The 15,107-nt window shown below is 42.5% G+C and overlaps 1 protein-coding gene across 3 annotated transcripts in view; it reads right to left on the bottom strand.

The window, feature by feature from the left end:
• Positions 1-15,107, bottom strand: part of Vps13b (vacuolar protein sorting 13 homolog B) — a 431,910-nt gene that overhangs the window by 163,392 nt on the left and 253,411 nt on the right. For all 3 annotated transcript variants that reach the window (XM_040730365.1, XM_040730363.1, XM_040730364.1), the window contains exon 33: positions 13,047-13,728. In XM_040730365.1, the coding sequence (XP_040586299.1) occupies positions 13,047-13,728 (682 nt within the window). The remainder of the gene's footprint in view (positions 1-13,046; positions 13,729-15,107) is intronic.

Here is a 15,107-nt window from a genome sequence, read left to right as displayed (position 1 = left end):
CCAATCTGGTGACATGTTAACTTTACTGGGCTACTTCCCATCACGGAAAGGACAGTGTTTTGTCCTTCCTAGGGTAGATACTTTTTATGGGTATTGATTTGCTTTTTCTGAATATAATACTTCTACCCAAACTACTATCCATGGACTTACAGACTGCCTTATTCAATATCTCGTATTCCACGCAGCACTGTTTCTGACCAAGGAACTAACCTCACAGAAAGAGAAGTGTGACAGTGGGCCTGTGACCACGGAAAGCAATTGGTCTTAACACTTCTCCATCATCCCAGAGCAGCTGTCTTCATAGAACGGTGGCGTGGCCTTTTTTTTTTTTTTTTTTAATAAGACAGGGTTTCTCTGTATTGTTTTGGAGGCTGTCGGTCCAGCCTGGCCTCGAACTCACAGAGATCCGCCAGCCTCTGCCTTCTGAGTGCTGGGATTAAAGGCGTGTGCCACCACCGACCGGCTGGTGGCGTGGCCTTTTTAAAAACACAGTTATCAAGCCAAATTAGGTGTCCAAAACCGTAGGGCTCGGTCAGAGTTCTTCAAAAGTCAGCTTATGATTTAAACCAATATTTAATATATGATAATACTTTAAATACAACAAGGACTCTCTCTGGTCCAGGAACCAACGGGTAGAAATGGGAATGATACCACTCCCCATCAACTCCACCGACCCAGTAGGGAACACTGCTTCATGCTGCCATGAACTGCAAGTTCAGACTCCCTCTGCCCCATGGCCACTTGGGGCTACTGAGTCCTTGAGTCAGGAGAGTCAGAGAGAATGACAGTGTTAGGGGTGGCGGCTGATTGCCACTACCACAGGGAAACCGGTCTGCTTCTTCTCAACAGAGTTACTGAAGATTATGAATGCAGAAGACCTTTCAGGGCATCTCTTGGTATTATTAAGTTTTGTTATTGAGGTCAACGAGAAACTGTAATAACCTCATACAGGCAGGATGACAAAGGGCCCAGACACTTTAGGAAAGAGGTATGTACTAAGGGTAGAGAAAATACATAATGGTTAGTTGAAGGCGGTGGTTATAATATCAGCTAAGGCCATGAGACAAGATTCAGACACAGGATTGCATCTGCCAAAGGCATTTCTGTTCTTTTTGTTAAAAGTATGTGTGTGTGTGTGTGTGTGTGTGTGCGCGCGCGCGCGTGCATGCACACGTGCACACAGATAGTTGTGTTTTTCCCCTGATATCAATTGAGATACTATCAGTAGATAAGTATTGCCGTTTGGCATTATTATATTTCAGTTATAGAATACTAGAAGTTCCTCCAGATAGTTTTGCCATCTATTTCAGGGAGAAAAACAGTACATTTGGGTTTGTGTGTGGAAAAGTGGAATCATGGCTTTGTCACTGTTTTTATTTGGAAATTAAGCATTATTGTGATTGCTACTTTCTTTCATGCTCCTACTAGAATGGCCCAGTAAGCCCCACTTAAAAATGTTCAATTGCTTTTCTAGTCCACAGTCCTCAAATCTTCTATATTCCGACAACAAACATCATGGTTAGGCCTGTCACAGCAATACATTGTTTCCTGGTAACAACCTCTGTGTTTGTCAATGTTTTATTGCTATGAAGGAACACCATGACCAAGGAAACTCTTAAAAAAGAAAGCATGTAATAGTTTTAGAGTCTTAGCCCATTTTAATCATGGCAGGGAGCATGGTAGCATAAAGGCAGGCCCTGTAGTAGTAGCTGAGAGTACTACATCCTGATCCACAGACAGGGAGACAGAGACAGACAGACAGACAAACAGATAGACAAACACATATTCATGTTCTCTCCCTCCCTCCCTCCCTCCCTCCCTCCCTCCCTCCCTCCCTCCCTCCCTCCCTCCCTCCCTCCCTCCCTCCCTCCCTCCCTCCCTCCCTCTTCCTCAGCCCAGCTAAGGCTTTTGAAACCTCAAAGCCCACCCCTACTGACATGTTTCCTCCAACATGGCCATACCTTCTAATCCTTTTTAAATAGTGCCCTCCCTGATGACTTAAGCATCCAAATGTATTAGATATGCATCTATTCACACTCAAACCACCACAGTGTACGGTATGCATATAGCTGCCTATTCCATCTAGTTTAATTTCTTTATCTCTCATCTAAAATAAGAGGGATATAATGAAAAAGGTAAAAATAATAAGGAAGTTTGTTTACCACTAGAAATTATCCAGCTTAAACATAAAGAGAAACCTAGTTTATTTAAAAATAAATGAATCACCAAGGCTTCAAATAATCAACACATCTTACATCCCTGTCAAACACTTCAGACATGCAATTACCTTCTATTTCACTTCCAATGATTATCAGAATTGTATCCTGACACTTTATTTAATCCCTTAGACATACGTGGCCTACATATGAATCAAGGAAATAATAATCTTCAAGCCAAAGCGGGCGGCTTTCAATTTTCTGACTAAAAGAATAGTGTGTGGGCAGATACAGAGAAGACCCCGAAACAAGACCCCACTGTGAGTTACAAACAAGTTAGTGAGTATAGCAGACTTCAGGCTGCCATAGGGCAGTATGATAAAGTACTCAGGTGTCACAGTAACTGTGCTACACTTAAAAGATTCCTTCGTCGGAGACTCGGGGACCCCACAGTTGCCGCATTTCTCTGAATACTCGAGAAAAGACAATCTTTTAGCTCAGACTTCTTGTGCCCTGTCAAGAGTGGTTGAGTGGCTGAAGAGACTGCTCCGTAGTTACCAACGCGTGCTGCTCAGGGAAGCTGGGTGGTTCCCATCAGCTACACGGTGCCTCATTAACTGCCTCTAACTCTGGTTCCAGAGAATCTGGTGCCCTTTTCTCACTGCCATGAGTACCGGACACGCATCTGGTACATGTACACACACGAAGGCCAAACACCCAGCACATGGAAAACAAATGAATCCTTAAGAAGGAACGAGTCTTTGTGACAGAGCGTGTGGACAGTTTGATGGGAAGCACTGCGGGGGGTGGGGGGGGCTATGTACTGGATCCAGTGTCTCTCTACGGAACTGAAGATGGTAGACGCCAACAGAGACCGGGAAGAGACCACGGCTGCATCTGGCTTTCCCCGTGCACAGGTCACGGAGCGCAGGTCCCTGTCATGAGAGGCCTGGCATCTGGCCACTGGCCACCGGGAAGGAAGACAAATATACAATACGTATGCTTTCATGCTTTTCTGTATTTGATTTATGATTTGTAGTTTAAATAGTTGGCCTTCCTTTGTTAAAAGACCACAGAATCAAATGCAGACTATGAGGTCCCTATAACACCTGATAATTAAATTGTGAAAGAACTGGGGTCAAGAATATGTCATAGCAGTTCAGTGTCTGCTCAGGAATAACCAGGCCTCCAACCCTGAATGGCACTGGGCCCCAGGTGAGCTGTGGCTCGAGTTGCGACCCAGGCATCTGCAGACATGTAAGTGCCCGTTCCTTCATTCATGCTCTGCTGTTCTGTCTCCTACGGCAGTGAAAAAAGTGACGGACTAAAGGGTCCTTGCTCCTTACTCTTGGAAATAAACCCTCCGCATCTCGGGAAGGACGTTGTTCTTTGTCCTTTGTGACAGTAACCAGAGGGCTATGTGTGCAAGCGCAATCCCAAATTTTTGCTTTGCTCTTTCTTTGTTTTTTTTTTGTTTGTTTGTTTGTTTTTTTTTTTTTTTTTGGTTTTTACGAGACAGGGTTCCTCTGTATTGTTTTCGAGGCTGTCGGTCCAGCCCAGCCTCGAACTCACAGAGATCCGCCTGCCTCTGCCTCCTGAGTGCTGGGATTAAAGGCGTGTGCCACCACCACCCAGCGCTTTCTTTGGTATTCTAAATCTCTTTGCTATTTGGTTGTCTCCATGTTAAATTATACCCCGAGTTTCAAATATTTGATAGGATACCATTTGATAAAAATTCAGCGCAACTTAATACAGGCACTTGCTCTCCTATTTGATATAAAGTAGTCACACACTCAAGGAAGATGAACTTAATTCTAATTGTAAATATTCCCTGTTCGAATCCAAGAGCTTAGTGACATCAAAGTGTTCAGAAGTGTACTGAGCAGATGTTGCTATATCATTTTTATAGACAGAGGAGATTGCATCATCAAAATTTTAGTTGCTGCAGGAAAGAGACTGGGCATCGGAACTAAGATAAAGAGTCAAGTCTTGTGATTTTCTTTCCAGTACATTTCATCATATATTATTAACTGTCCTTGATGATTGGGTCATTTCTCACACACTTTTCACTACCTTTCTCCCTGAGTGATGCATTTAAGCCATCTACTTATTTGCCAAGGTGAGCGAATTAGTTTTACTTCCTGTTACAGACCAGCAAGAAATGTTCCCAGAAGCTGAATCTTCAGATAAATGTTTAAGTTGCGATCCTTATGACATTAAAGTCACAGGTTAATTCTAAGCCTTTCCAGGGACATTAATAACCTTAGATTCTAAAGACACATGTAATTCAATCCTTTTCATGAACCCATAATGACTCAATGAAATCAAGATATGATTTATGGAGTGTAAGAAACTAGTTTATGAGTTTTCAACCGTTGGTTCACTCTAATGTCCTTGGCACAAGTTCTTTGGGCCCATTGAAAGGGACAGCCAGCCAAGTGATGTCATTGAAACATTTCGTGTTGCACAATAGCTTTAATGACACTGAGACATATGAATATATTTTAGCCACTATTTTAAATAGATTTAAAGGTAGTAACAAAAATAATAAAAGCAACTGCAGTAACATGAGCATTTACTAACCTCTGTGCCACACAATGAACTAAGAGCTACTCCTCCTGACAGTTCAAGAAGCCGCCACCCGTGTCAGCCCCATGTCACAGACAGAGAAACTAAAGCTTAGAGATTAAGATTAACTTGCTTACAGTTATACAGCTATACAAACCAGAGCTGGGATTAGAACTCAATACTGAGTCTCTAAATGTAGAGCTGTTATTGGGTTCTACTCAATGCCTGTCTCTTCTCTCATAGCTACAGCATTTCAAAACACAGAAAAATATCCAATGTCACACACACCGTGTCTTTGGGGTTACCATCCAACCGAGTGTGGTACGACTTGCTTTTTCTCAGTGTGATACTTTCCAATCATCCTTAAATCTTCTATTTTAATCTATCTGATATTTGAAAAGTTATTATCTGAATAGAAGTTCTGAGTGAGCAAATGAATTGCTTTCATTTGGCCTCAGAACTTAAGACCCTGGCCTGACAGTTTACTAAGGAAGTACAGGGTTGGTTAATTCCCTTAGAATGGCTGAACTCATCCACAAATGACCAGATGGCACAGGCATTTCTTCAAAAGCAAACAAATGAACCAAAAGTAAAAATCAGCAAACAAATAAGGAAAATGACATTTTCAAGCTGCCTTAGGCTACACAGTCAAGTTATGAGGTAATTTAAAATCTGGGCTTCATTACTTAAACAAAATAAATACCATTTAAAATATTTATAAACACAATTAATATGATTATGCTGAAATCAACTGCATACATCTTTATTTAAATGGGAATTGTCAATACTACAGCTGCTACATATAAAGGTATGGGCAGAGACCTCATTTCTGTTAGACGTTGCTCCAGGTGGGCAGGGCATGAAAAAGTCTGCTGGCATATTATTTTAATATTTAAAAGTTTGGTGACTTAAAGATGCATTATTTACTTAGACTATACTGAAAATCATTTGTAATTTATTAATATTACCTGTCAAAAATGAACTCAAGATGATAAACTAGTGTTTAAATATAAACTTCCAGTCTTTAGACTAAGGAAATAAAAACACAGTGTTGCATATACTTAATCAGATAACTAGTATAATTTGGGATAGCTAAGTTTTACAGGTTGGAAATTATACTTTATAAAATAACTTGATTAAGATAAGAACTGTAATAATTATCATCTCACTTCAGTTTATAAATTAGATGTAGTTAAGTAGTAGACATTACTTGCCACATATTCTCATTAGAGTCCAACAAAATTTATATTTCATGTATACATATAGAATAAGTAAATATATGCCAGGTATGGTGGTATACAGCTGATTCCAAGCTCTTGAGAGACTCTGGCAGGAGATGTCAAGCTGCAGGGCCACTAGGGGCTACATCCCCAGACCCTGTCTCAAAAACACATAATAAATATATATTATGTATATTAATATATAAAATAACAGATATATAAAATACATGTATGTATGTGAGTGCAAATATATATGCCATACATCCTGTGGACTGACAACAAAGACGATTTCACAGCATTTTCTAAATGGTTCATATTTGGTCAGGAGATAGCTTAGTGGTGGCATGCATGGAATTTGGGTTAATGCTGACAATTTCCTGGAAGCAGTAGTTATCATTATAATCTAATCAAATGACCCATGCTCATAAACGTACAGACAGTAACATATGACTTCTGCAGGAAATCATACAGTAAGTATTTCACAGCACCAGGCACTCGCTAATGGACTGGATACTATTACTTTAAAACTGCAGAATTTCTAGTACCAGCCATAACGGATTAAGTTCATTTCCACATAACCCATATCCTGTACATAATTTTAAACACATACATACATACATGCATGCACATAAAAACACACAAACACACAAACATACACACACACAAACACTTAGGCATTCTGAAAAGTAAGAACAACACAAATTAGGAAGGACTTCCAAGCTTATGTATATGGTTCATTCAGTGGTGAGTTTCTGAGTTTAGTTTTTTTTTTTGTCTTTGCTTTTATTTTCTTTTCCTATAACTTTGATTTGAGAGTGAGCCCTGAGCTGTGTGTACAGTTATGGGAAGCAGATAATCAAAACAGAAACAGAATTAAGGTCCCTATAGTTTCAGGAACTGGGAATGGAAACCTTGTAACCTTTTCTCTTTCCTCTTGGCTTTGTGCTGAGGGCCAGTGTGTGCACATGCATGTGTGTGTGTGTGTGTGTTTGTGTGTGCATGTATGTGTGTGTGTGTGCATGTGTGTGTGCATGTATGCATGTGTGTGTAGAAGATGGTGTCTGTGCTACTGTGGCAGTAACAAAGACATTTAAGACTGTAAGTCACTATTACACTTATACTTCATAAGGCCAGGGTACACATACTTGAAATGGGTAGAAATACATTTTTCCAATAAGGAAACCAAAACTGAAAGTCAATAAAAGCTACCTGATCACATGGGTCAAGGTGGGACTCGAGAAAGCCTTAAGAGGTCTGTCGGACAGAATTATAAAGTAACATTGAGGCACTAGAGGGGCAGACAGAATGGTGTAAACAAATTTAAATAAATTTCATCTCACATTTAATAGAAACAAAATAAAAACCTAATTCACAGAATCAAGAAGCACACAGAACCTAAAAATGAATAAACTAAAAGAATTAAGCTCAAACGCATGGCTACTGCTTAGAGAAGACACTGGTCATGAGCACAGTTACAGAAAAGGAACTGATTGCATATTTAGAGACCGTGATTGCATTGAACACAGACTTCTCATTAGAACCCATGCGGGGCAGAAGGAGAGCTGAATCTACCACTAATAAAATCACAGTAGTCCTCTGTATTCAGGGTGTTTGGCACAGTGTCTCTCGAGAAGAAGTCCAGGGTTTACCCAGGTCATTCAAATGCCTCCTAGCATACCTCATCCCACGAGGACCTGTGTTCCCTAAACCTTTATCAGCAACACTCAGTACAGCTATTAAACAACATGAGATGCTTGAAGGCAGAAGGCAGGTCTCCCTTAATACAGCCTCCCAGGTGTCTGCAGGAGCTGAAAACGAATAAGCTGGAAACCCATGGGGAAGGGTAAGAGGTCCTAAGGCACTAAGTGGAGTTGACTAAATAAACAGGAAGAAAAACAGTCTCAAAAAGAACACTGATAAACTCAATAGAATTGTTTTGAGATAAAGCAGCACATTCCAAAAATGTTCAACGGAGTATCAGTTTTGCATCTGAAGTCTTCATGTGATACCCTTGGTATGTCAGCAGAATAAAATGTTCAGAAGCTAACATTAGACCTCCACCTTCCTGGATTGCCCAGAGCCACGCTTTAACAAGGAGTGATGCATCAGATGGAGTGTTTACATCACTCAATGCGATAAGAGTCTGAATTCTAGAATCCCACTGTCTAAGACGACTAGGTCCCAGGCATGGGTTCTTCCCCAGATTTTTCTATAACACAAATTAATGAATAAATGACCTAGATGTCACATCATGAGTTGTAGCCCTTTGCCTCTCTGTTCTTCTGATAAACGGCCATGACCAAAAGCAATCTGAGGAAGCTTCCAGCTTCAAGGCAGGGAAAAGCAGAGGCCATGGAGGAATGCTGTTCACTGGAGTGCATTCTTGTGCAACCCAAGGCCCTCCTCTGCCCATGGGTGGCATCATGGTGGGCTAAGCAGTCACTCATCAATCATTCATCAATACCATGCCCCAGGACTAACCTACAGGCCAATCTGATGGAGGCGTTTTCTCAACTGAGGCTCCCTCTTCCCAGAAAACCCGAGCTTGTGTCAGATCAAAAATAAATAAATAACACATATTCCTAAATAAAACAATCATTTTTATCTCCTTAAAATATTATCCTATAAACAGAGCAGGCCCTTTAAAAGCATAAAACAAAATTCTTTGTTTACATTTACTCTACAGGATCCTCATATAAAGGATACAAAGATACATATATGATATATAAACATATATGATATACCTGAGCAGCATGCATAATGGCTTATGACCTTCACGGAAATCAACAAGCAATTACAAGCAACACTGTGTCAGTTTTAGTAATAATTTTTTTTTAGCTAAAAATTAACTAAATACAAAAAAGACACTCCAAACCCACACAATATTCCCTTAACAACTGAAGGTGTGTTCAAAATGTTGATGTAATGAAGCCATTGGGAAGCACGTTATTCTAGTTTGCTTTCCCTTGTTGGGATAAACGCCACGACCAAAAGCAGCCTGGGCAGGACAAGGCTTTACAGTGCCTGGGGGCAGGAAAATGCTTACAGGTGCAAGGCAGGAGCCTGGGGGCAGGAACTGAAGCAGAGACCACTGAGAAATCTACAGGCCCGACTGGCCCTTCAGTCACCTTTCTTACCTAGCCAAGGCCTACCTGCTCACGGATGGAAGCACCCAGTGGGGTAGGGCCTCCCATATCAAATAGCAATCACGAAACGTTCCCAAAGGCCTCTCCAATGGGAAGGAATTCCCCTCCTGAGAGTCCCTCTTCCCAGGAATGTTTAGGTTTGCACTAAGTTTGCAAACTAACCAGCATGCACATACATGCTGAATTTGCTGTCTCTTGCCTATTACTTTAGTAGATTATTCATTTAAATATCCAAAAATACGAGCTATGTAAAACCTGTGTCTTCTTTCATTGTAATGTCTGTTGCTTTTGATCTTTCCTCTTAAACTTTCTTGGAAAGTTAGCTTCAATCGACAATCCAATTTATTATTCCAACTCACAGACAATGAGGAGTCTTGACTTTAGATCTCAAACACAGAGCCAGCCAATCCCATCTCACTTCCCCTGCTCCCACCCTAAGGACTGTAACAGAAGAGCCATGCATATTGTTCTTATGTGTAAAGTTACTGTCTTAGGACTTCCACAGACCAATGTATATGGAACAGATTTCTCTTAGGGATATGGGGAAGTTCTATATAACCTCTATTTTGATAACTAAATCAGTAACAGGAGTTGATTAGTTGATCCAAGTGGAACAATTAAAAAGAAATTTCCAAAGTCCAGTTCTGAATGATTTAATATTTAATATAAATTATTTAAAACACTAAGAAAACTAATTAGCATTTTTCATGCATCAAAGAAAATTAATGTCTTCAAAAGCCAATAGTCGTATTAAACTGGCACGATGGTTGCTCCAGACGTTAGCCTAATGTCTTTGTGGATTAATCATACATTATAGACTTGGAAAGGGGGGGAGATGAAGTCTGGATTACAGAGTGACTAAACTAGAGACCTGGAATTAACTGTCCTCGTTCACATCTTCTGTAATCCTCACATTTAGTGACAAGGGAACACAACACAAGGATGGACATCGAGGGCCTGCATAAGACAGCTGCCAACGAAGGACAGGGGTGATGATACAAGTTCAGTTTCCTGCTTTCCAGCTTAGTCATCTCTCTGCCACCTGACACTGATGAAAGCAGTAATAAGAGACCTTCATTAGGGCCTCCCACTTACTAGACTTAATGCTAGCGATTATTACCATTAGTGCCACAGAACTATTCATAAACTACTTCTTCTCACCACAGTTGCCCTCTCAGGCAATTCTGCATCCTATAAATAGCACCAAATGGGAAGCCAGGTTTGTCACGGAGTGAAGACAGCTGCATTATACAGTCACATCACTGGGTGCCTTTAGTAGACAAATTCACCAGGTAACACTTGCAGAGGGAACCATTTGCACAAGCTGTGTGGAGAAGGAAGTCTGAGCAGACAATGGCTTCACAGCTCTCCTCAGAGCACCCAGAGGGAGACAGTCCAGCTGCAGAGGGTGGATGAACCCTGGGGTTGGAATCGTAGTTGCTTCCCACGACAGCTGGGACTTTGGGCCATTGCTTCCCTAAACTTTACTTCCCTAGTTTCTCTGTCTGTAATATGAGACATGACGTTCCTCAGCGTTATTATTAGGGTGAGATAAAAGAATGCATTAAAACAGAACAATTCTTGGCAGAGTACTCAGTGACAGTTACAGGTTTTTTTTTTAAGTAATTGTATTTTAACTACTTGCAGTTTTGGTTTTCTAACACATTTCTTTAAAGTGCTGAACTAACTTTTAAGAAACAATGTCATGTGAAGTACATACTATACTGGTCATGCTTGGTTATCAAAAATTGCTCTATTGGATCATGTAAGGGTCTAAGTGGAAGTCCGAGAAAGGCACCCACAGAACAATATGCAGTCAATTTTCTTCAGAAGGTCACTCCGCTCAAACAGGCCCATGGCCTTCTCTCTAGTTTCATCTTCTGTATTGGGTTCCACAACCTATGCCCAACCCATGAAAGAGATACCTTAATCTTTCCTTATTCTTTCTTTTCTCAATATATGCTTTTATTTAAATTAGAAATGTGAATGTTTCACATGTCAGTCCCAGCTCCCTTTCCCACCCCTCCTCCCTTGTCCCTCCATCAGCCCTTCCAGCCCCCCACCCAATCCCCACATCATTCCCCAGGGAGGGTGAGATCCTCCTTGGGGGGGATCTCTAAAGCCTGTCATTTCATTCTGGGCAGGACCTAGGCCCTTCCCCATGTGTCCAGGCTGAGAGAGCATCCCTCTATTTGGAATGGGCTCCCAACGCTCATTCATAAACCATGGTGAACACTGATCTACTACCCAAGGCCCCAGTGATTTCTGTGGCCTCCTCCTGGCACATGTGCTAATCCCTGCCCCCATTCTCCCCTGTCCTCTCACCTCTTAGCAGAGGAACTGAAGACCTGCCCCACACGAGAGACTATAGCTCGATGATGTTATGGAGGTGCTGGGAATTAAGATTACTATCGTAATCTGTACCAAGTCCCAACCAATGATAAGCAAAGTTGTACAGAGGCATTAGTTAAGTAGGCAGAAGTCCTCAGATAATATAGATGGTTCCTACCAACAACAGCCATAGCAAGATGTCCTCCTGTGCCTTGAAGTCCCTAATACATCACAGGCTTTCAGTGATGGGAGTGTTTGAAGAAGGAAGATAGTGTCATCAGCTAATGTTAACAGATGGTTCTCACAACAGTAGACCTGTTTGACAGCATTCACCAAGAACCATGGGTATTCACACTTGGCATGGTGATTCAGGCTGCCTGTGGGTTGGCAGCTCTTTAGAGGTGAGTGGTTGGCCTCTAGAAGCCTAGTGTGACTGCCATCTGGATACCATAGACAGAGCGTTCTAGGAGACACCAGGAAGCAGCCCTGGCAAGAGGCTTTGGTTCCACACCATCCATAACCTTGCTGCCTGTCTTCCAGTCACGTGCTGTGTGATGTGGCTGATTTGGGAACACCTGGGAGAGCCGCCTTCGGGTGTGACTGTGAGGACCGTCCAGACTTTTAACTGAGAAGGGAAGACCCACCTGGAATAGGAGAGGCACCTGGGACACCAGCACCCAACGCCTGTGTTTTGACTGTCAACACCGTGTGACTGTCACCTGTATCTGTGCTACCATGCCGTTCCAGTCAAGATGGACTGATGGTATGTGTCCCTCAAACCATGAGCTAGAAACCCTTCGTTTCTTCAAATTGTGTTTCTTGTAACAGAGAACATCCCTTTAATGGGAAGAATTAGTCAGCCTGACTTTCAGGTCAGAGCTGCTCTTTAAATGTCTCAGTGCTGGCCTCCACCAATGAGGTGGGGCAGCAACATGTCAGACTGTCATGTGCTCCCTCGAGGTCAGACTGTCATGTGCTCCCTTGGTCACAGACGTAGGGCTCACTCTCCAGTGTTTGCTGCCAAATCTCCAACTCTAGGAAGAGGGTTTCTTACCCTCTGCATGGCTCCATTTTCACTGGGTCTTATTATTTAATGTTCATACAACTCAAGTTCCTAGTCTCTATATGGTTGCAATAATACAAGATGCCTCCTGTTTATAAGGAAGGCGTGGCAGGGGCTGCAACTAATCGACACTTCTCAATAAAAGTTTCTTTAAAGTATCCCACACTTTGATAATCTTTCTTGATTGCATGTGAAATTTATTCAATTGCAGTGAGATAAACACTAAACAAGCTTTTTACTCTTTCTTTTTTAAACGACTGTACTAATGCAGGTAGCCTACCTATGGGCTGCTACCAGTAAAAACAGAACAGCTATGACTCCAAACACTAGACATTGTAAGTACAGCCAAGGACGGGCCCGTGTCATTAGGTTCCTGGGTTTGGAAAAGACTGAAAGACTGAGAGGCACAGTGGGAATGCTGGTGTCGCACGCTGGCACATTCCCCCGACACCGTCCCTAACTCGGTGACGTACTGACCACACTCTGCAGAGGAGAGAAGCCATGCACGTCTGCTCGGTCCTCTGCTTTTCCTCCATCACTGAGTGCATTGCGAGACGCTTACCTGTGCATTTGTAGTCAGGGGCTACACCTTTCAGCACAGCATCGAAGACGGACACTTCCGCTCTCTGTTTCCGGTGATGACAACTCAGAATCAGGGAAGGCTGGGATACAACTAGGTACAGAAACGGGTGGAGCTCTAAGTCGCCGGTTCCCCTCCGGCCAGGCTGCCGAACGACAGTGACGCCGAGGGCTTGTCTGGCACATGACCGCGTGGCTGCGTGGAGGCTTTCAAGGGAGAGAACCCTTGGTTTCTTCCCTGAAGGAAAAGAACTGCTGAAGAGATCTTCGGCGGTCACCATGGAGATGCAGGCCTGGGCAGGCTTCGCTACATCGGAATCGACCTCTGGGAGGCTTAAGGGGTTCCGGCCTGTTTTCCCGTCTTCCTTCTCTTCCGGTAGATTGAACTTTGGTACAGCCAGAGAGGAGTAGGTCATCAGCGAGATCCTGCTTGCAGTGATAAATATGTCGAAAGGAATGAAGTTGAGATTTTTCACGATTGACGACTGGTGCGAGGGGCGGGCGATGCGGTGCTGACTGGCACCGCTGCGAGGCTCGATCTGCACAATTCGGATGTTGACGCTGTCACTGCCGATGCCACTGTCCTGAGCACCGCTGTATCGGGAGGAGGTTTCAGCTGTGCCTCCATCAAATGCATCCGTTTTCTTCTGTTCTTGCTTAGAGACCTGTAAGAGAAAACGAGCAGGCATGCCAAAGTAGTTACTCATCGAGTGTCACTATAGGCACAGCGTTCTCTGAACATGGTGTTTCAAGGCACTTAAAATGAATCTAGCACAACTTAAAGCACAACAATCACAAAACTACAGGAAAGCCCACTTAAACAAAACAAAACAAACACTTCATCATCCAAGGGAAATTTTTTTTTCCTTTTTGAAAGGGTCTTGCTCCTTGACCTGGGCTAGCCTGAAACTATGCTGTCCAGACTGGCAGGAAATTCACAGCAATCCTTATGCCTCAGTCTCCTGATAGCCTACACCAATGCCAAGAAATTCTTGAGGCCAAACATCAAATGTGCATTTTTTTCATTAAACTGTACTTCTGAGTGTCAGTATTTCCCATTTTATACTAATACAATAAACCAGCTTATAAAATGCAACCCCAAATAATTATGTTAGCAGTCTTAAAATAAGCTCCCAAATAATACAACAAATGATTCCAGCCACCAATCAGTGTCATCATTGGCAAACATAGATCCCACAGGGTGAATGTTGCACTCTGCGTTTCATCCTTATTATAAAACTCATTTATGGGATTTTTGAACAGTGAAAAAAGAGGGAAAATATAAGAAGTTCAGACTTTGAGGGCAAAGATCATGAAATTAAAATGTGTGACATTTAAAAAAAGATGTTAATTTTTCTTTTTCTACAACAGCACTTCGGAGGGGGTAAAGGTGAGTAAATAATTCAGTGAGGAAAGCCTTTGAGGTTAGATCTTCCCTAATGCCTTCAGTTAATGACTCCCTGTGGAGAAGAAAGGGCAAGTTGGTGGCAGAAGTTGGTGGAGTCCCTTTGAGGCCTTCAGCTTCTCCTTCTGGGAGCCCCTACGTATCTAGCAGGCAGTGGGCATTTCATTTGCTTCCCTTTGAAGTGATGCAAACTACTCCATATAAACACGGGGAATCCATAAAAATAAGCAAAGGAAAACAAACCTTCCCTATTCCCACTGCATTAGCAAGTATCATCAACAGTATTACTGAACAGATTCAGTTATTTCCTTCCATTACTCAGACCCTTTTGTGGTTACAATCCTATCGAAGAGCCAGAGCCCATTTCTAGACAGGGCACTCTCCTTGTAAGTTGCTTGCTTCTGTTGCCTGGGCTTGGTATGCAGCCCACAATTGCTGTAAGCTCTCTGAGGAGCCAAACTGGCCCCAAACACACACACACACACACACACACACACACACACACACACTAATGCACGCACGCGCACACACACACATGCATGCACGCACACACTAATGCATGCACGCACACATACACACACTAATGCACACACACGCACACATACACATACACACGCACACACGTACGCGCACACACAC

The sequence above is a fragment of the Mesocricetus auratus genome, unplaced genomic scaffold (assembly GCF_017639785.1).
Source record: "Mesocricetus auratus isolate SY011 unplaced genomic scaffold, BCM_Maur_2.0 Super-Scaffold_100023, whole genome shotgun sequence".
Lineage (NCBI taxonomy): Eukaryota > Metazoa > Chordata > Mammalia > Rodentia > Cricetidae > Mesocricetus > Mesocricetus auratus.
Note: the sequence above shows the minus strand (reverse complement) of the source record. Positions and strands in the feature narration are given on the sequence as shown.